Source organism: Microcaecilia unicolor, chromosome 5, assembly GCF_901765095.1.
Source record: "Microcaecilia unicolor chromosome 5, aMicUni1.1, whole genome shotgun sequence".
Taxonomy (NCBI): domain Eukaryota; kingdom Metazoa; phylum Chordata; class Amphibia; order Gymnophiona; family Siphonopidae; genus Microcaecilia; species Microcaecilia unicolor.
Genome location: NC_044035.1, coordinates 162,228,139 through 162,251,117, shown reverse-complemented (window position 1 = coordinate 162,251,117; position 22,979 = coordinate 162,228,139). Strand labels below are relative to the sequence as shown.

At 39.7% G+C, this 22,979-nt stretch overlaps 1 protein-coding gene across 1 annotated transcript in view; it reads left to right on the top strand.

Moving 5' to 3' along the window:
- COL13A1 (collagen type XIII alpha 1 chain) overlaps positions 1 to 8,206 on the top strand; it is a 1,024,165-nt gene extending 1,015,959 nt beyond the window's left edge. The window contains exon 39 of the mRNA XM_030203528.1: positions 8,130 to 8,206. Coding sequence (XP_030059388.1) covers positions 8,130 to 8,156 — 27 coding nt within the window. The 3' untranslated portion in view covers positions 8,157 to 8,206. The remainder of the gene's footprint in view (positions 1 to 8,129) is intronic.
- The last annotated feature ends 14,773 nt before the right edge of the window (positions 8,207 to 22,979 follow it).

The window sequence follows — 22,979 nt, the reverse complement described above, 5'->3', positions numbered from 1 at the left end:
TGGCCTGGGGTGGGCAGCTGCATTCAAAACAAAACAACGCACACAATCAAGAATCAAATACACACACACAAACAACAAAGTTTTATATTTAAAATTATGATACATTCTTACAGGATTGTGGTGTCAATTATCAAAGTCTTGGCTATGGAGGATGAGCTATGGGTCTGAAAGTTATTTGAGGGGGCATAATGCTAAAGGTCCACCTACAGCTTCCAGCACTCTTGTACCAGCCCTGAAAATACCATGCCCTGAAAAGAACTAGGTGCTGCCTTACAGCAATATGGCATGACAGGAAGTGTTTATTGTCTGTGTTTATTTGTGCTTTATGTACTGTCTTTACACACTAACACCTGTGTTTACAAAGGTGTGCTATAGGCGCGTTAGCGTTTTTAACGCGTGTTAAATGCTAACGCGTGTCAAACACTAATGCACCTATGGGAATGTATTGGTGCATTAGCATTTAACACGTCTCAACTTTATAGGTGCGTTAAAAACGCTAACGCACCTTAGTAAACATACTCCTAAGGTATCAAGGTGGTTCACAATTGCAAAATAAAATAAGAAAGGAACTACATCAGATTTGATGATAAAGAGGCCATAGAGGCCAAGGAAATGGAGAATAACAAAGTAGGAGCACAGGGGTGTATAGAGAGGGAACAGAATAGAACAGATTGTCTTATCTGGAATATATTCTATGAATGAGAGTAGACACCTACTTTCCTGTGTACTAGTATAAATTGGTATAGGCATGTGTTTAGGCACGAGCACTTGTACCAGCAATGGAGCTGTTGTAAATGTTCACACCTAGATTCAGGAGATATGTATATAAATGTGCCCCTTACCTACCCTCCACTCAGACTCTGCCTATGTGAACGCCCACCTGCAAAGTCTATACTATTGAAGGTATGAACATATTTACAAAATAGCACATACCCAGATTACTGCTATGTATTTGTAGAAAATAACTAGAATTTTACCATTTACATGCATACTTGTCATCTAGCTTTAGATGGCTTTTCATAGAATTACCTCCTTACTGGCCACAGCTAAACATGTAAGTCTCCTGTCCATAAATTTTCAGCAGTACTATATGGATAGTGCCACCAAAAATCCCTTTAAACACTCTGGCACGATCCAGATGGTTCTGGAACAGAGCGAGGACATTTCACCTAGCTATGTATTTCGTAGCAATATTCAGCTGCTATCCTGCATTAAACCACTTGGCTATACATATAGGTGCTGAATATTGCCATGCAGTATTGATATAGCTGTCCAGAGTGAGCATGTTCCACATATATGCTGTGCCACCACCTATCCGTATAGCAGAACTGGATATATGTGATCTGCTGAGCAAAAGGGTACCAAAGGTGGGGTTACAAATAACAGAGATAAAGGCTAGAAAAGTTTGGAGGGGCGGCTTTCATTCTTGTAAGTTTTGTGTACTCTAGGGTCAGTAGAATGAGATTGTAAGCTCTCTTGAGCAGGGACTGTCCTTCCCCTTGTCTAAACTTGTACAGCGCTGCGTAACCCTGGCAGCGCTATAGAAATGCTAAGTAGTAGTAGTAAAATGAGACTGTGCAATTTTTTTCATGTCCTACAGCCTAAAAACTGCAGGTACTTAAAGTGGGGTATGTGATTTCTCTTTTTTTTTTTTTTTATTTATAATTTTATTATACATTTAACAAGGCAATCCTTGCTAGAAACACAGGCAAATAATATACATCGTAACATTCTCATCCAGTGTTTTACTAGTAAATAAGAAAAAAAAACTTCAAAAGAGAAATCTTACAATGGACAAGAAGATTAGGAAATAACTATATATTAAGAAAGAAAATAATTTAGCCTTTCTTAGACCCCAATATTGAGGGGGGAGTGATAGAGTCAGAGAAGTTTAAAAAAAAAGAAATAAACAATATTGTTAAGTAAAAGCTGTCTTATGCTCCAGGTTGTTATATTACTTCAACTGTTTCATATCTAGAAACGATTTCAGTTGTTCCGGAGAAAAGAAAGTATATTTGTTCTGACCTAATTTAACTACACATTTAGATGGATATGCCAAGAAAAAAGAACCACCAATATCAATTGTCTTCTGTTTCAGAGCAAGAAATGCTTTTCTTTTTTGTTGTGTTTGTTTAGTCACGTCTGGATAAATCCAGACCTTAGAACCACAAAATTGAGCCTTAATATTGCGAAAATATAGTCTTAATATGTTATTATAGTCCTATTCAAATACAAAAGAAATCAACAATGTAGCTCTATCAAGTATTATTTCTGAGGATTGTTCCAAAATGTCAGAGATATTTTGCAGATCCGGAGTAATGTTTTCCGTTCCTCGCAGTTCCCCTTTTGGTTTAGGAATAAAATAAATTTTGTTCACCGGAGGAATAGCATCCAGGGGAATTTTGAGAATCTCATTCAGATATCTTCTAAATGTATCTATCGGAGTTACCCCCGATAGCTTAGGAAAATTCAACAGACGGAGATTAAGCCGTCTGTTATAGTTCTCTAATTGTTCAATTTTTCTTCTCATATCCATGTTATCTTTAATAAACATAGTCTTAAACTCCTTAAACGATTCTACTTCTTTTCCAAGATTCTGTTAAAGAGAACTTAACAAAGCAAGTGGCTAATCTTGGAAAAGAAGTAGAATCGTTTAAGGAGTTTAAGACTATGTTCAACAGTTACTTTTAGCTCTTTAAACTTGGCGTTTAAATTTAGCACATCACCTGAGGTTTTTTGTAGTGTAGTATTCATCCGGTCCAACATCACCCCAATCGTTTCCAGTGTCACCTCCGGATTTTTCACTGAAGGAAGCCAAGTTCCTTCAGGCTTCAGAGTCGATTTTTGCATGCCCGGGTCCTCGCTGGTTACCCCTGCCGATACACTTCCGGGATCTGCGGGGTTTCCCTCCAGGGACGCCGTCGACGCTGGACACGGAGGAATCAACAGCGTTGATGGTGGTGAAAGGGAGGTTTCTTCTCCCAGCGGGGATCGCGCTTCTCCGGGAACTCCCGCTATGGGATCCTCCTCCCTCTGAAGCCTGGAAAAACCGGCGAAGTAGCGCTCAAGAGACGCTTGGGCTGGGGAAGACGTCAAGGTAGGCTGAGGATCTAACCTTAGCTTCCCCTTTCTTTTAGAATGAGGCATTTTAGAAAAAGAAGAATAAATTTCCTCCCCAAACGCTCAGAGCTCTCTACCGTCCGACCGGTTAGGCAGCCATCTTGACACGCCCCCTACCATGATTTCTCATTTTTATAAAGATGTAATTAGTCTGTACAATTTTGCAGGGTTATGCAGTTGATAATCCTCTATCTTGTGGTATAAATAAATCACATCCCACTTTTAATATCTTTTTGCTCAGCAGGTCACATATGTATTTTATAAACACCACAGCCAACATGGAAAAAACACGTTCACTGCCAGGTTTCAATATTTTCATTGTTTTTCTTTGTGTTTGATTTTGTGAACCGCTTTGGTTGCCTAAGTGAATGGCGTTATGTCAAGTATAATAATTGGCCCAAAAGTTATTTAATCTAGCCTATGTTCAGAATTCCAGATCCGTGTTACCTGATTTTAAAGTGATTTTTATTGTCTTCCTCTGCCCAAACGAAGTCCTCTTTCTTTTCCATATTAGGTAATACAAGTATCAGCCGCATACATATTTTATCAATTACAAATGACAAGGGCCATTTTGAGTCCTTTTCTCCACCCTGTTATCAGTATTCCTAGCTATTCATGTCTTTACTTGGAAGGTAAACTCTTTAAATAGATGGCACTAGAGGTTTTCTTTATCAAAGGTTGTTTTCCATAAATATAGCAATGTTAGAAAAGCCCTGACCATGATCACAAAATGAATGTGTTTACATAGCACAGTAAAATGCAAGCTAAGGGGGCCCTTCTACTAAGCCACGAATGCTTGTCCTACGCATGTCAGTTTTGAACTTCTGTCCAGCTACCACATGGCCCCAGCGGTAATTTCATTTTTTATGCGTACATGCTACGTGCACCAGAAAGTTTTCCAGCGTAACCGGGCGATAATCGGCATTGTACACACACTGAAGAGTACCGCCTGGTTAACGCGTGAGACCTTACCGCTAAGTCAATGGGTGGCAGTAAGATCTCAGGCCCAAAATGGACGCGTGCCAATTTTCATTTTTGCTGCATGTCCATTTTCGGCCAAAAAAGGCCTTTTTTGCAGGTGCACTGAAAAATGGACCTGCGCATGTCCAATACATGCTTCTACACCGGCGCAGGCCATTTTTCGGCGCACTTTAGTTTTATGTTTTTTTTTATGTAAGAAGTTGCATTTTATGGTTTAGAGGAGATTTTATTTTTACCATAATGATTCATTGCAATTGATCGATAGGTGCCCAAGTGATATCAGTTTGAGACAGTTCACAAACCTAGCAGATGATGATCCAGAAGGAGTAATGATGGCCTTGCAGTACTTTCACATAGTACAATATAAATCCTGCATATTCTTAACAAGAAATTATGTTAAAATACCTAAAGCGCACCCCTTTAGCATACGAGTCATCAAAAGTACAGAGAGACACATATCAAGCCTGGATCACTGACGGAGGAATAAAACTTCTAGAGATAGTCAAAGGGCTTGATTTCACTAAGACTTTTCCCTCGTTCTGTGGCTCTTGGAGGAAAAATAATTCTCAATAAAGAAGGCCTGGAGAACAACATGTCATAGCAGGGCACAAAAATTTAGAGACTGGATCTACCGCTGCCCTGGTAGAGTTGACTAATTAAGGGAGGAAAGGGAATGAGATTTGATATACTGCCTTTCTGTGGGTTTTGCAACTACATTCAAAGCAGTTTATATAGTATATACAGGTATTTATTTGTACCTGGGGCAATGGAGGGTTAAGTGAGTTGCTCAGAATCACAAGGAGCTGCAGTGGGAATCGAACCCAGTTCCCCAGGATTAAAGTCTGCTGCACTAACCACTAGCTACTCCTCCACAGTACAGTATTTTGAAACAAACAGTGTATGACACCAGTCCCTCCACGTGAATGCATATCAGAACTAGAAAATCAGTTACATGTTTTCTTCCACCTGTAGTGATGCCCTGTTCAGTCATTGTCAGCATGACGCAAAGAACGATTTGGTTGGACACAGTCACTTGCTTGGCAGATGGCATGGAAGCAGGATTGTACTCATTGTTCTGTTTATTGAATTTGGTGGGTCCTCTAGGGGGGTAATTCTATATGGAGATGCCTACAGTAAGTTTCAAATGGCAAGAACGCACATAAATGATGTAAAAGTAGGAATTTATACCTGAACATGACCTCATAGAATATCGACTAGTAGAAAAGTATGCACCATGCTTTGATGGTGTGTGCATGGGTGGAATTTGGGCAACACATAGGGAGAAATTCTATAAATGGCACTGAAAAAAATCGGTGCTCATATGATCGCTCTTTATAGAATAGCATTGAGCGCCAAATTCCGTGCTCAGCTTTGGGTGCGAGAACTTAGGCCAGGTGAAACCTAGTGTAAATCCTGACACGCAAATTGGGCGTGGATCCTTGCTATTCCGTAACACTGTGCATGTCTTTTGTGAGTGCCTCTGACCCACCCATGCCCCTCCCATGGCCACGCCCTTTGAATTGCATGAGAACCAATTTAGGCACCCATTGTTACAGAATTGCACCCAGCCAGATTGGTGCCCAAATCATAATTATTTCCAATTAAGTTCTTGTGAACTCCAATAACAAAATCATTGGAGCCCATTAACTAATTATTTAGGGCACTGATCTGGGCTCCATGTCCAATTTGGGGCAACCTTTATAGAAAACGGAGGATAGAGTATAGAATACTATTATTTATGTGTGTAAAGTGCCTACTTTCCTTTATAGAATAAACTTACAGTGGGCACCACAAGTAGTACCAATAAATAGATGACCTGTTATAGAATTACCGTAATTGAAAAAAATCAGTAACAAGGCTTTTCATTCTCCTGTAGTCAAACTGTAGCATAAGAATCCATTAACCAAAGACTTGTTAAGTGAGAAGGAATTGAGCCCTAGACACCTAACACTACAGACAAGCCTTTCTTTGTCTGAGTTCACTTAGCAGTTCTGCCATCTTTTAAATATAGGCTTCTTGGACCCATGAGCCATTGGTTTGCTTTCAGGAGAATTCCAACACACTTTAATATATACTGCCATCCTTATTCTGTGTTTGGATTGCATGTTTCTTGCAAGATTATAGAGATGATTTTAGAACTGGCCAGATATATGCATGTGATCCATATGGAGATAATTTTATAATGTCTTTGTGGCAATATATGCATGTAAAATGGCTCTTCTAAGGGAGCAAAGAAGAGAGGGTCCAATAGTACACAAAACACAGTAACAGAAAAAATACAAAAGGGCCTCAAGAACTGGAACAATGGTACAATCTTTAATGAAATTGACCCGACATGGGCCGTGTTTCAGCCTGCCTCAGGGGTCGAGATAGATATTTCTTAAAAATCTTTCAGCTTCAATCTGATTGTACCAAACGCTTCCAAGATCTGAGACGAGGGTCCGATGAACCATTTCGGAATCTTCAGTAAATGGTGCCGGATGCTCCCGGGAAGCTGTTGAGTGCCGAAACAGCCTGTGTGGGGTCAATTTCTTCTAAGGGAGTGCCAGGTGTAAAAGTACATGTGATGGCATGGACACATACTTTTACCGTAAACATTGGCAGGGGCATGGCTTGGGCAGAGTCTGCAAGCACACGTGTCGATTATAAAATGCTTTATATGCACACTTGCAAAACTTGACGCACAAAGATTTACACTTGCTCTTAAGCAGCTCTAAATGTCTGCCTGCATCTAAGGTGCGATTTCTGCTACTTACTCTAGGGTTTAAAAAGAAACAGAGATGTCTTTGGGGCCCCTTTTACTAAGCTGTGGTGAAAAGTGGCCGGCAGTAGTTTGGACACGTGAGATTGGCACGCACTGAGCCTTTTTTTTACCGCAGTTGGGGAAAAAAGGCTTTATTTAATGGGGGTAGTAAATGGCCGTGCACTAAAATTAAAAGCAGTGTGTGGCTATCTACTGCATGAGCCCTTACTGCCACCCAGTGACCTATCGGTAAGGGCTCATACACTACTCGCGCAGTAATCATGCAGCACGCTCCAATGTGGCCACGCTGCCGATTACTGCCGAGAATGCCCCCCGTGGTAGAAAATAGAAAATGATTTTCTACAATGGAAAACAGCACACGCCAACCTCGGAATTATGCCTGGCACCCTCGCTGCCCAGGCAGTAGTGTCGATTTGGCACACACTACCTCGTGTTAGCCCTACTGTTGCTTAGTAAAAGGGCCCCTTTGTGTATCACTTAAGTGCCTACTTGACCTCTTAACCCTGTTATAAAATTACCCTCCACATGTGAAAGGGAAAGTACATTTACACATTCCTTTCTAAAATCATCACTTATGCATACAATCTGTGGCAGCAAGCACATGGGTATTTATATATGAGTCTGAGCAGGTGTAAATATACATGGATATGTCTGCAGTGTTATACATGATTAGTTTGCATCTTGCAGAGTTTATGTGCAGACTCCAAACTCTACCCAAAGCCACTCTCAGGAATGCCTGCTTTATACACATAAAATGCACATGAGTTTGCTCTTTGTGAATGCTTGTAGTATATGTATGGAGCAGTGAATTTTGCATTGCCGGCTTTCGATATGTAAAACTGGGTTTTACATCTAGAAAACTGTTCTAATATTTCCCTCCACATTATATAATGAATAAGTAAAGCAAACTAAAAACTGATAAACAGAAGTGTGTTTGTTTCACGTGGCTTCTGAATATTAGTCCTTTCAAAGCAAATTATTAATGCATAGCTCTCATGCCCTGGATTGTTTCTGAATTAATAAGTTTGATTATGGGAGGAAATTGTGCTATAGCATTTTGGGTCTATAATAATACCAGCATCTTATGTCAGGAACTAAAATAAGTATAAATTATACTTACATTATATTCACATGTACATATTATTTTACTATGCAGTAAAAATAATATAGACATGATAATGATTACCTGCCCATCAATGGTTTGTGTTTAATTATCACTATCAACAATGCAGTACTGTACATGCTTTCATATTTGAATTTTTAGAAGAAGGGCCTGTTAACAGCTCTCTGAAGGCCCCTTTTACCAAGCTGCAGCAAAAGGGGGCTTGCACTGGCATCGGCACATGTTTTTGGAGCATGCTGAGGCCCCCTTTTACCTCAGCGGGTAAAAGGTAGGTCTTTCTTTTCTTGAGGAAATGGCTGTGTGGCAAGTGAAGCACTTGCCGTGCGGCCATTTCAGGGGGAGCCCTTACTGCCACCCACTGAGGTGGCGGTAAGGGCTCACGCACTAACCCAGCGGTAACCGGGCAGCGTGCAGCACTGCCCAATTACTGCCGAGTACACACAGGTGCTACAAAAATAAAAATACTTTGTAGTGCCAGATATAATGACGCACTGGGGATGGGAACTACCGTAGCCTGGTGGTACTTCCTTTTTAGCGAGCAGTAAGCCCGTGTTGGGCTTACTGTCGCTTTGTAAAAGGGCCCGTGAACTTGTTCAATCAACAGTGGCTTAGAAAAGTGTATAGGCATTTTATAACTTGAAATGCATACTGTAAAATATTAGGACTCTGATCTCAATACCTGTCTATTCTTTTCTTGAAACAGTTCACATCTCAGTCAGTCACTGTCATATACTAGTGCTAGACAGAGTACAAAAAGTAAGATTACTGAAGGAAAGGAGAGGGCTCTAAAAAGAAAGACGGCCACATTTACCTACAGAAAAAAAGCATGAAATCTAAAGGGTCCTTTTACTAAGGTGCGCTGAAAAATGGCTTGTGGTAGTGTAGGTGCGGGTCTTCGGCATGTGCAGAATCATTTTTCAGCGCACCTGTAAAAAATGCCATTTTAAAATTTTTGCCAAAAATGGACGTGCGGCAAAATCAAAATTGCTGCCCTTCCATTTTGGGCCCGCGACCTAACCGCCAGCCATTCACCTAGCAGTAAAGTCTCACACAGTAACTGGGCAGTATTGACCTATGCGCACCAAATGCCACTTGGTGCGCGTCCGTTACGCGCAACTAAAAATAAAAATTATTTGTCGGATGCGCCTATCGGACGCACGCCAACAATGAAATTACCACAAGAGCCACATGGTAGCCGTGCGGTAACTCCATTTTGGCATGTGTTGGGCACGCCTAGAGCCTTATACGGCTTAGTAAAAGGGCCTGTAAGTGAATTTTGGATTTGTGAGTTTTAACTATGTATACACTGCACTGCATGGCCTAAGATAGGTGTGTGGAGCAGATACTTTGCCAATATAGTTTTACAAAAAGGAAAGTAAAAGCAGTTTCCTCCTGCAGTCAACTTGAAAAGTTCTTAGAAACAACTGGGGTTATGACATTAGTAAATGCGCTTTGTGTGTGGTGGAGCCTTTCAAAAGAGGCTGCACCAGCTAGTACCTGATCTTTATTCATTAAAAATATTACTTACAAATTACTATTTTATCATTCTTTAAGCCTCTCCTCCCCTCCCCTCCCACTGAATCCTATTTAAAAAAGAAAATGGAACTGACTACTGCTTCAAATTGATCAGATCCCATTCCTTGTGATGTAATTTATGATTCTACCCTGAACAGGATTATCTCTAGGCATTTAGATGTGCATTGTACATTATCTTGATTTCTTGTGAAGATGGAATGACTAACAAATGTAATAAATAAGTAACTTTCAATAGAATAATTGCATTATAATTTAAGTATTATACTTATGTACTTTTAACATATTGAAAAGCATACAAAAGATGTAGCTTTCTTTTAAAATTTAAGCTATTGATTTGTTGGTGCCTTATTATTTGAAAGCGTTAAGAGTAAGTTAGAATGAAAAAAGAAAAAAATACCACATGCTGAAGGGTCAGTCAAGCCATCTTCATGGAAACCAAGTTCCATGTAAAGGAATGTAGTAGCTTGCCTCGAATAGGAACAATTTCACATGAGCACATATATCTGCCTCCTCAAGGGTCAAACTCCATGGCTTATAGCCTGAACATGAAAGCAAGCCAGGATGCACAAACCTAAGAGAGTGGCCAAGAAGCACAGAAGAAGGGAGAAGGGGCCTCCATTCTCTCAGAAGACTTGGTGAAGCCTTTGCCGGTTGTCTTTTCTGGGAGTACTCGAGCCCTACTATGTGCTAGAGTTGTATCTTTGCTGGACATGCCATGATAAAAATATTACAGGATTCCAGTTGTAATATATATATATTTCTTGTTGTAATAGTTGTTGTGGTCCCCTTCCTATAGGAGGCCATCAGCAAGAAAATGATAGGATATTTTAATATGGCTTCCAGTTTATATGGATAGGTTAGTCCTACTTTCCAGCAGCTTATAAGCACAAGGTGGATGAGATTTTATGGACTCCCATCTCCAGTTCTACAGAACCCTTTCACTATGCGAAGCCTATTTTTACTTTCTTGCATCAGTGGCGTAGCCACAGGTGGGCCTGAGTGGGCCGGGGCCCACCCAACAGTAGCATACGTTTAGTGGTAGCTGGTGGGGATTCCAAGCTCTGCCAACTGAAGACTTCCCCCTGATGGTAATGAAAACGCTACTCTCCACAATAACGGCACCTGCGCATGCTCAGTTTTCAGTGCATGCCTGCTGCAGACTGCCAAGATGGAAAGAAGCATTTTCTCACCAGCTGAGATATGTTTTGGGTGGTGGTTGAGGGGAGGGGGAGAGTACACTTGGTGCCCGCCCACTTCTTGCCTAGGCCCACCCAAAATCTGTTGTGTGGCTACGCCCCTGTCTTGCGTAATCACTTCCTTTAAAAAGGGGTTTATTTGTTTTAGAGAGCAGCTGTAGGATAAGGGGTTAAAGCAATTTCTTCCTTTCCTGAGTAACAGAAGACAGACTTCTGTGCCTTTTATGATTCCATCTGTAACCTTTCACCACCTACATTCTCCCAAATCTGCCCATAATTTGAGACATCCTTGAAAAAGGCAAAGCCGGATCGTGTTTATCCTGTGGGCATGGTTGTCAATAAATATACATTTCTAAACGTTGGTGATCAGAGTGCAGCGCCACAAAATGATGGCAGCTTCCTCTTATTTTGGTACTATAGAGTGATGCTTTACTCACCACTGATCCGTTATCAAAATCTATGCTGTCACATTTTCCACAGCTATGGTAAAGCTGTTCGGTACAATTTTCTATGCATATTTTTCAGCAGTGGCCTTCAAGGGTTAAAGCAGAGTCACAGAGGTGTGATGTCTTGTTTCAAACATGATATCTGGAGTTACATAGTTCCGTGGCAGATGATGGCAGATAAATACCAATACCAAGGTTGTTAAGGTTGTAATTGCTGTGCAATACAAGTTACTTCCCCCATGTTGTTTTTAGGATGCAACTGTCATGCAGTGCGGGTTATTTTCCCCATGCATTTGTCTTTAGAGTTGTAACTGCCACACAAACTTCTGCCATGCTTTCTTGAGGTGGTGCAAATGTCATTTTATAGATGTTTTGAGCTAAAGTACTCTATGTTTGGTTTCAGCTGAACATTTAAAACAAAAAATAATTAGGTAGGAACTGAAAGTAAGTGAGCCCTCTGGAAACTGTACCCAGGTTGGAATTACTTATTATATATTTGCAAGCTTTAATAAAGTATAGAAAGGATACATTTTCTATTTAAAAAAAATAAAATTCAAGGAGTCATGATGCTAAGTAACACGGAAAAAGGTTTAGAGGAAACAAAAGTATGCTTATTTACTGAGAAAGTGGTAGATACCAGTAGTAGCAACCAACCCTATGACAGATGAAACAGGGGCTAGAAGAAATGAGGGACGGGTTGAGTGTTTGCTCATTTGAAAAAAACCAACTTTATAATCCAACAAAGGGTGAATACAACCAAGAACAAAGACTAGCATTTAGTCTCCACAAAGACTGGGGAAACCTGCGTAGAGAGGCCCTGGTTACAATCAGCAGCAGCCTAACTGAATCAGACTTCTAAGAAGACTAGAGTAAACCGCATAGAACTTTCATGGTTATCTCTAACATCAACATGTGTGGGAGGACTGGATGTTTTGGACAGAAATGGAAGTAATGCACTCTTACATATTCAATGTGGGTATCCTGAAAATCTGACTGGGTTGACAACCATAATCTAAAGTGAGAGAAAGACCACCGGGGAGACCGGATAGGTCAACTTGGTCCTTATCTACATTCATCAGCTATGTAACTATGCTTAGACAGCATTACAAATGAATCTGAGTCTATAACACTCCCTAAGTAGCCAATGTTTTTATGATAAAATAATTTTACAAGCTGTTCAATCAATGAAAAAAAAAATCACTTTACCTAAACAGATAGTTTGCTGTGCTATTAAAGCAGTATGTTAAGCCCTTTTAGTACTGGACCAATGTGCTGGTTTAGGAAATAACCTAATTGGATCTGTTTGTCCAATGGCTCGTGGAGCCATACAGGAGCATCTCATTGAGTAAAGCTCAGATAACAAGTGCAAGGTGTATTCTGTTCTAAGGAACGGAGGTGGTTAGTGACAGCATCTAGAAGTATTCAGAACAGAGCCTAAATGACACAGGGCTGCTTCTCTAACACATAAAATTTCAAAAATAATGTTGAGAAACAGAATTTCTGAAACATGAGGAAATTAGCTTGTTTTCCTCCAATGAACGTGAGTAATGCTTCCATTGTACATCACAGTCCTTAGTAATACACCCCCCATTCAAATTTTCTCCAGGGAAGAGAGCTGCAGTTATGCCACAATGCTATTCACTAATAATTAGTCAAACTAACCTTACCTGGAACCTTAGAAACCTTTGAATTCAGAGGTAGTTAAAAGCACTGAACCGTACCATGCAGAGAAACCCAGAGAATCTATAACTAACATCATAAACCTTTAAAGGAAATAAAATAACAAATAGTCACAAGTCATCAATATGATAATGGCAAGGACAAATCAAACTCAGGTATACATATAAAGTATTGCATACCATATAAAATGAGTTAATCTTGTTGGGCAGACTGGATGGACCATACAGGTCTTTGTCTGCCGTCATTTACTATGTTACTATATGGTGTTATGGCACAGTTATTATGAAACCAATATTTGTTTTTGCTCCTTAAAACACCCATCAAGAATATAATACAAATGGATGCTTATATGTGCATAACAATATATCTGTATCTATCTAACCAAACTGAGTTGGAAGCTGAAGCTTGAAACTCTGCTAGTTGCTGGTCAAGTCCTAGAATTAACAAGAAATGGTATTATATAAATAAAGATTAATTTTCATATAATGTGGCCAATGGGCTCCCAATGTTTCCCATTTTCAGGGACATTTCATTGTGATCCATGAAGCCACCTATGACTGTCATTGTGCCTGTCTATCCCTTTTTTTACACATCTGTTGATCAGGCTGTGCATGAATAGATTATGATGAAACTGGAGATAGGACACTTGCTTTAATTTCACAAATAATAATAGAGGGAAATCAGCCAACATGATAAAGAGATCAAAATAAGGCTAAGCTAAAACAAAGGCACATCTTGAATAAACCCCACGATATCCCTCATCGGTTGCTTAACTTGTTGATACCACAGATTCAGTCAGAAATTAAAGGATTGAAGAATTCTGTCTCTACTGTTGTTAAAGATAATATTTTGATCCACTGGAAAATAGAAGAAATGGAAAATTTTAATAGAAGATTGAACCTCAGAGTTTTGAATTTTCCTAGAAACTTGGATGTATTCCCTTTGGATTTCTTAAAAAAAAAAAAAAAACCTTCTTGAAAATTTGAAGTATCCCCCATAGCTATTCCCCCTTAAATAGAGTATTATTACTTACCAACTTCTCTTAAAGAACAGATAAGGTTATTTGTATTATTATTATTAACAAGCTAGTTTTTACCATGTTCAGATACGAAACAGCCTTAGCTCCACCTTCTGAAATATGCAAAAGAAATCAAGTTAATATTCAATTGAGTCATACTTGACTGGGTATCAAGGTGGAGGGTAGATTGTATCATAAACTCCACCTGAGTCAGATATGTGGAGATAATGATATTGAATTAATTTTCACCATCTTCAAGTAAGAAACAAGACCTAAGGTATCATTAGGAAATACCAGGGTTTAATCTCACTAGCCACACTGCTTTTTTCCTACTGCTTAGGGTAGGAAGCAAAGTGGTTCCTTAGGACATTTCCAGAATAAGCCTACCTGAAGTGATCCTAATCAATTACTTGTACCACCTTTAAATAGGAATTATGGCCTAGAATCTGTTTTCTGTTAGATCATCAGGCGACCCCAGCTCTTCATGGACAAACAGCCTTGATTTAAAGCCCCTGTCATACTATGCATGCTCTCGCTATATATAAGACATTTAAGAATACTACCAGAGTGTTAGTACCAGGGAGTGAATGCCATGGCCCAAAACTGTTTGGTAGCCCTGCCTAGGATATTTATGTGAGATGCACACCTGGAGTTGCCCACTGCTGAATGTGTGTATCCTGGCAGCATAACCCGTTATTTTGGGGTACCTTATTATCAGTGGTTGTTAATAGCATGACTTTATTATATTCAATGAGAACTTGTTGAACATTTTCATGATAAAATATATTTAAAAAGCATAAATTCACCAACAAAAGGGAGACCTCTTTGAGTTGGGTTGGTGAAGGGATTTATTTATAATTGTTTATTTTTACTTTTGGGGCAAAGGTGTTTTGTTTTTTATTATTATTATTGCAAGAAAATGAACAAAACTGCAGGCGGCGGTATGCCTTTTTTATTAAAGAAAATTATATAAATATATATATATAGTTTGTTGATTTTGAAGTAAATATCATTTTTCTTTCTGCTGTTATCATTAATGATGATTAATATTTAGAATAATACTTTTTTCTAGACCTTTGTTGTATTTTCAATTTAGAAGTATTATTTAAGTGAGTTTTGGAATGTGAAAAGAGCCCTTGTGAATCAGTCAGGGCATACTTTTGGCCTGCCTTTCTTCTCAGTTCTACACAGCAAACTGGTGCTTCTAATGTACCATGAAACATATACACATAACAGTCTGAGGAGCCATTTTACTAAGCCACGTTGGCACCTACACGTGCCCAACGCGCATCAGTTATGAGTTACCGCGTGGCCCTTGTGGTAATTTCATTTTTTGCATACGTCCGCTAGGCATGCCAGAAAATATTTTTATTTTCTAGTGTGCGGGCAAGTAATGGAGCGGTAATTATCATTCTACACGCGTAGACCATTACCGCCCGGTTAGCGTGTGAGACTATACCGCTAGGTCAATGGCTGGCAGTAAGGTCTCAGACCCAAAATGGAAACGCGGCAATTTTCATTTTGCTGCATGTGCATTTTCGGCAAACATTTTAAAAAGGCATTTTTTTACAGGTGCACTGAAAAATGATTCTGCATGCACCCAAAACACACATCTACACTACCGCAGTCGATATTTCAGCGCACCTTTCTTAAAAGGCCCCAGAGAGACAAAAGTAAAGTAACTTTTGTTATCTACAAATGGTCTCTCTAAAACATTGTGGAGCTGTTTTACTAAAGGAGCTTTCACACACACTAAGCCCAGATTCAATGCAGTGCACTGTATGCTAACAGGCAAAATACTGCAAAATGCTTTAATGTGTTTTACAGTCACCTGTTTTGCACATGCTAAGTGCTGATTGGGGCTTAACACCCTTTAGTAAAAGGGCCCTTACATTTAACAAAATAAAATGATACAATATGAACCAGTGGGAAAATATGGTATCTCTAGACAGGTGGTCTTTTTATTTAACTTCTTTGTAAAAGTTTTCTGTATGTCTGTATGTTTCTGGTGCTGTACATTAGTAGCCATTGAACTGGTTTGCGAGAATTCCTGAATCCTTAAGAGGGTCTTTTACTAAGGCATGCTAGTGTTTTTAGCGTGTGTTAATATTTAGGGCTCACTAAACGTTAGCGTGCGCTAAACACGCTAGCACACCTTAGTAAAAGAGGCCCTAAATGAGATAAGAAATCTATAAGGAATGCCTGTTTGAAAAGTGTTTTCTATAAGCACGAGCAGAGAATGCAGACACTTCTTGTCAAACTTATTTTGGGCCATGTATGCTTTGGACTCGGAGCCAATTTCAACTCCCATGGCCAATGCTTAACTGTTGACCAATTTGGCTCTTTTTGTGTGTACCAGCTCTTTGTGGGCCTCTTTTACTAAGGTGCACTAAATGTTAGAGACGTCCATAATATATGGATGTCTCTAACATTTAGCGTGCCCTAGATATTAGCACGCACTAAAAACACGAGAGCGCTTTAGTAAAAAGTCCCCTATGTGAGAGTTATGCACCACCTGTAAGATTCTGAACAAGCCTGGGAAGTGTTTCTGCCATTTTTCTCTTCAAGAAATTCCGTAGCCAGGGCTTGGTTTACTAAGTCTGAGGGTGAAAACCATAGTACATTGTTTTTCAATGCAAGGCCCGGGGGCCAGTGGCAGCTCCTAGAGACCTCTGGGGGGCATTTTCTGCTGCTCTCTGCCTCTTTACTGAATCTCATGACAGAAAGGGGGAAGTAGATAGGAGGAAGGACAAGACATTTCTCAATAGACAAAGAGAATATAATTTGCAAATGCCCACCTCCTCGAGGATACATACACAATAAAGAGTTTGAAGGCAGGCTGGTGGGTTGGATGTTATTGACGTACACTGATCAGCAGTGTTAAGGTCTTGGGAAAATATTTGTTGTTTCTCTTTCAGATAATTTGCAACCAAAGTGGCCCCAATTTAAAAATTAGTGAAGACCACTGCCTCAGTAGATTATGCCATAAATCTGCCCACTGCTTCTACTTTTTTCCTTCCTGACACTTGCAGTTTTTTTCTTCGTTCTCATCTGTCTTCATCTACTTGTTTCTTTGTTCTCCTTTCCCATCTTTGCTTCTGCTACAGAATATTTTCTTTTGACAAGCTACTTTTTACCCCTTTTAAACTAGAAAGTAGCCATAGCTCCACATCCTGTGGTATTCATAGTCCTCATTTACATTCATCCATCAGCCTGTAATTTCTTCAACGCTGAAATGAAGATACCCTGGGCCAACTTGATGGCAGTACTGTGCTGTGCCCTGCAGATGGCCTAGGTTCAGTTCTTGGGTCTGATTTTCCATTCACTGGGTCAGCCAGGGTCACGCCCTCTGGGAAGCAAGGGATCCTAATCATTGTGCACCAACACCTACTGTCCAGATGTAGGGCCTGTGTTTGCAGAGCTCTGGAAAGATCCTGAATGTATAACCCCTCAGCCAAGAACTGCCACTACAAAGATTAGGCTAATGGAGCCAGGAGGTACATGGAGATTATCTCCTAGATTATTTAGCTTTAACCCACCTTATTTTTCCTCCCTGGGTAAATTAGTCCACGCATATCATGATACTCCTGGGAGCATTTTTAAAGGGGCCAGCATTCATCCTATGATTTTGCCCATCCCCAATTCTCCAACAAACACCTCGTAGTCACAGCCCAACCAACAAACACCCCTTCTTCCTTCCTCCCCCTCTGTCCTTTGAAGAATGGAGACACTGATAAGCCCCCTGCCCTAATTTTTGTCCCCCTCAAAACAGATTCCCCATCCTCCCCCAGGACCTACGGGGGCTATCCCTGGTATCTAGTGGGGATTGGCATATAAGTGAGCCTCAGTCACTTCTGCCTTCTAGACTGCCAGCATCAAAATAGCAGTAGTTAACCCCTAGAGATAGTCATGGTACTATCAATAGGGATCAAGCTGCCACCTTATTTTGGATTACTGGAAGACCCTCTCCCCTTTAAACAATGATGGGCCCAACTTGGGGCTTGCTGTCTATATTCCTACAGCCAGGAATGTCAATGTTCCTGGCCGCAGCAATATAAATTTATATTTACCACAGGAATCACTAATGTGCCATACTTAGTTACCACAGGCTAGTGACTCCCATAACAAATGTTGCTGCAGTAAAATATGTAATTGTACTGCAGTTTAGTAACTACCTCCTGAGCAGGAGAAAAATTATGGATTAAAAAAAAAAGATACCCCCTCCATTTTGTCCACAAATTTTACCATGCTTTCACTTCTTTTCTCTTAAAAATGTTACATCCCATTTCAGTATTTCCCATGTCTGTCTTATCACTTGTCTCTCAGCCTTTCCAAATCATAAGTCTATTCACATATTTTCTCCTTCTCACATGGCTTCAGGAGTAGAGGTTTTGGTACCTTTTGTAAAATGTTGCTTTTCTTGTGGAAACTTTAGTTTGCCCACTTACCTGCATGTTAGAACAAAGGTCCTTAGGAAATGGTAGACCAAGGAGTGCAGTATTCCATTGTGCAGTAATTCCATTGTTTTATTACAATGACCATTGAGCATGCTTATTCAGCAAACTGTCTATCCTGACAAGTGTCTTTCTCTTTCTCGCTCATCTTTCCCTCACTGGTTCATTCTGGTATTACAGAAAAAAATAAAATAATTTCCATAGCATGATCTACAACATGTCAGTGCCAACTAGTATAGGTTACTGACTCGCCCAATTTCACTGACAATATGTAGAGTTAGTTTTCCTTAAAAAGAATAGGGGAGTTTTGAGGAATATACCTTCACATCACAGAGAAACACAATAGGATATAAGCTCCAGTGATTACCTATCCGGATAGTGCTTCTGAATAGCCTTAGAGATGGTCTCTGCCCTATTCGGGTAGTGTCTCTGAATATCCTTATAGACCGCCTCTTCCCTGTCTGGATAGTGCTTCTGAATTTCCTTACAGATTGTCTCTGCACTATCCGGATAGTGCTGGGCAGAGTGTGGGCAGAGCTAGGTTGTCACAGAACTTATCTGAATAGCAGCAAGATTTGGTTCTCTGTCCACTATCCAGATTGTGGCACTGAATTTCTGGACATTATCTGACTGCCACAGTAAGGGTTAATTAAAAATAAAACACTGACTGCTATAGCTAAATATTGGCCTGTATGTTTTTAAGAAAACTCAATCAGCTATATTTCAGTTAAGTATAATGTATCTAGCATTTTCAGCTTCCCTGTCAAGAAATACAAAAATTCAACCAAGTGTCTGCAAATCTCAAAACATCCTAGGACATCGCTCCTAAAATAAATAAATTGCAAACAAGTTTTTCCTAAAGCCAAGAATCCCTGTCAAGAAACACAAAAATTCAACCGAGTGTCTGCAAATCTCAAAACCAATGTCATTTTAGCTAGAGGCAATTTAATGTTCCAGTCAAATCACAGCATATCAATGATCATTCCCTGGCCTGTAGTGAACTATAGTTTGAAATTCGGGGCCCTTTTACTGAACTGTGCTAAGTTTAGAATAAGGCCCCATGTGTTGCTCCATCATCTTTGTCTTTTTGTATTCTTTCCTGATCTCAGAGCTACCAAGCTTTAGCACCGCAGTCATGTGAGGCCTTTGGCATTGACCTGTGTAAGGCACTTTCATCTGTCCTTTCCCCACACCAGAATTGAATTATCTTACCAGCTTTCTTTATCTTGATCTTTTATACTAAAACCCAACTATAAAACCTATTGATTAATTATGCTTTATTTAAAAATGGGGAATGGAATTTCATATACTGCCTTGCCAATCAAAGCGGTTTACATATTATATACAGGTACTTATTTTGTACCAGGAGCAATGGAGGGTTAAGTGATTGGCCCAGAGTCACAAGGAGGTGCATTGGGAATTAAACCCAGTTTCCCTGGTTTTCAAACCATTGCACTAACCATTAGGCTACTCCTCCATTATCTCTTGCAAAGATATTATAATTATGCTAATAACTCCTTTCTTGAGAAAGAGCTATTTACTGAAACCTTCTCTATTTATTTTGCTTTCTTGAATTTTTCAACCATTTTTTATTTTTATATTTTGTGAATTTTACGATGTATGATATTTGAATGAAGTGGTGTAACATACATTAACAGTTATATAACCTTGATAAATACTATGGGCATTGTTTCTACCTGTCGTTTATAGTCAGCAAATGATTACATTTTTATGAGACATTTACTGGCTTGTTCTAATGAAGTAAACATGCAGATGCCAAATTGGAGAATATTGCAGCTATACATCTGGGTATCATTTGCTATAAAAGGTGATGCAGCATGTTTCTGGTGGATAATGTCAATGTGGCGTCAGATATCGGCCATATAAATAGGTTGCACTAGCTAAAGTGTTCAGTTTTATGACAATCTAGGTTTCATTATTTATGTGATTAATGCTGTATACTAAGGATATGTATAGTCAAATAATTTTCAGCCTGTTTTTAGATTTTTCTGAATTTCTCCCAATTTTGGGGTGATTTTTTTCAGCTCGTTTCACACATTTGTTTTAATGTTTTAAAGTTTCAAGTGCATTAGAACATTTTATTGCACATTAATCAAGGTTGTAAACTCTCAGATTAATGTGCATTAAATTTATTTAGCGTGCACTAGTTTTTTAAGGTTTGCTATTATATGCTAACAGATAGACCTACTGTTTACTGCTAACATTTGACAATAGATGCCTAGCAACTGAACATGTTTGCTCTATATTATTTTTTCTGCCTTCAGTTTCGTTTGAAGGTTCTCTCAGCTTATTTTGATTGAACATATATATTTCACTTATTAATCTTGGATTAGTTGCTTGAGGGGAAAAGACTGAGAAGATAACATATGTTCATTTTGTTGTTGTTGTTGTTGTTGTTGTTGTTGTTAACCTTTCTCCACATAGTAGTTTCCTAAAAGGTCAATAAAGCCCTTGCCTGGTTGAAAATATTGAATGGCCTAAGGCATATCGCGGCTTGAGATTGATTGATTGAATTTCAGAAGCCTCCCCAAAAGTTTTGTGAAAGAAGCTGGGAGGTGAAGCTTGATGCACTGTAGTTTTGGCTGCCATTTTTTCACCTCTTACCATAGTCTGCAATACATAACCATCGGGAAATCCTCTGTTGGAGGGGGCTGGGCACAGATGAAATCAACTTTTTTTTAAGCTTGTGTAACTTTAAGAATCGGTCTTTTTACCAGTAAAATAGTCAAATACAATGTAAAGAAACTTCATTCTCTGTAACTTACTTGTATATTTGTGTGAACAGAAGTTTATTTTTTTTTTCAATGACAGATTCACCTGGCTTTCAGGTATTTAAATGTCTCCCTCTCTTTTTTTTTCAGAGGTTAGGACATGAAAGAGGCACTTTAGTCTCAGATGTATGTACTGACATTTCTGTTTCAGTATGTAGTTAGTTTACTTCTGTTTGTGACTTATGATATATGATGTAAATACTCTGTTCCTTTTTTTAAATGAACTGTTTACTTACAGTTGTTCCTGTCATTCATGTAAAGCTGATTAAATGAACACATTATGCACCAAGTCATGGATTGTTTTTTTTTTTCATGAGACTGTCCATCCAATCTGACATCTTCCAAAACATTTTAATCAGTTTAAACCTGACTTTTCAAGTATATACAACACACATTCTAACAAGTCTTATGTATTATCTTGTTTACATATTTATTTTTTAAACATTAGCAGCACCTTGAACATGAGAGAAAACATTCAAGCGAGTACAAACCAACATCTACAGTCAGTCGAGTGATAACACATCATTGTACAATTCATGCTTGTTGGGTTTGTGCTGCCATTTAATTGGAGAAGTCACCAAGGTGAAATTACTTTTGTTTTCACCCTGGCCTGTACAGCTCCATGAAACCCTAAAAGTAGGAACTGTTTGGTAGCAACTTTATTCCTCTTTAGCTTGAGGTTTCGAAGGAACAAAGATTTCCTTAGATGTAAGCCAGATCCCATCCTATGGCAAGAATATATATTTAGACTACAGATTGGGCATAGTTCTATAACCAGGCACCTGGTAGGATGTGCCTAAAAGTTAAGCATGAGTGCTTAAGCCAGAAATAAAGCTGGAGTAAATTTGTGCAACTAAGTTCCAGAGGTACCGCATTAAAGGCCCCTTTTACCAAGCTGTGGCAAAAGGGGGCCTGCGCTGGTGTCAGTGCATGTTTCTGATGTGCACCGTCCCCCTTTTACCACAGTGGATAAAAAGGAAGTATTTCTTTTCTGCAGGAAATGGCCGTGTGGCCATTTTGGGGGGGAGCCATTACTGCCACCCATTGAGGAGGTGGTAAGGGCTCCCGTGCTAACCCAGCAGTAACTGGGTAGTGTACAGCACTGCCCAATTATCGCCGGCACTACAAAACTACATATATTTTTGTAGCGCCAGATATGACGGCGCACTGGGAGTGGGAACTACTGCTGGGCTGCTGCTATAGCCCAGCAGTAGTTCCTTTTTAGGGAGCAGTAAGCCCGCATTGAGCTTACTGCCACTTTATAAAGGGGCCCTAAGTTGGACTCCCATCCATGCTCTGCCCAAACCTCTGGTCCCTCTAAGCTAAGCAGGAGTCATCCATCTATAGTCCTGCCAGTGGGGGGTGCTGTTTCACTATCAGATTTCCAATAGTGAGGGACAGACAAGTTCTACAGGACTCCAAAGAACCTGCCTGTCCCTAAAGATTGAAAACACAATATTGAAGCACCACCTCCTACTGATACCAATGCAGTTGAAGGACTCCCACTCAGAGGGAACAGTGGCCCACACTCTGCCTATGCTGACTCACCTGTAAAATACGTGTTATGTAAGATATATGCATGTTCACAGAATAGTGCAGTGTTCTTCAGTGCAAGACCCAGGAGCCATTGGCAGCCCCTGGAGACCTCTGTTGCAGCCCTCGTCATCATTCTGTTTTTTTCTTCTCTACTCTCTGCCTCTCTTCCCAGACCTGTCAAAGAAGTGTGAGAGGATTGCGCTCAGGCACAATCCTCCCGCACTTCTACCCCATGATCAGAGAGAATTGCGTGCTTAAATTTGCATGCAATTATCTCTGATCATAGGTCCAGTAACGCCCCGCGCTGTTCCAGCTATTTTTAGAGCGCTGTTT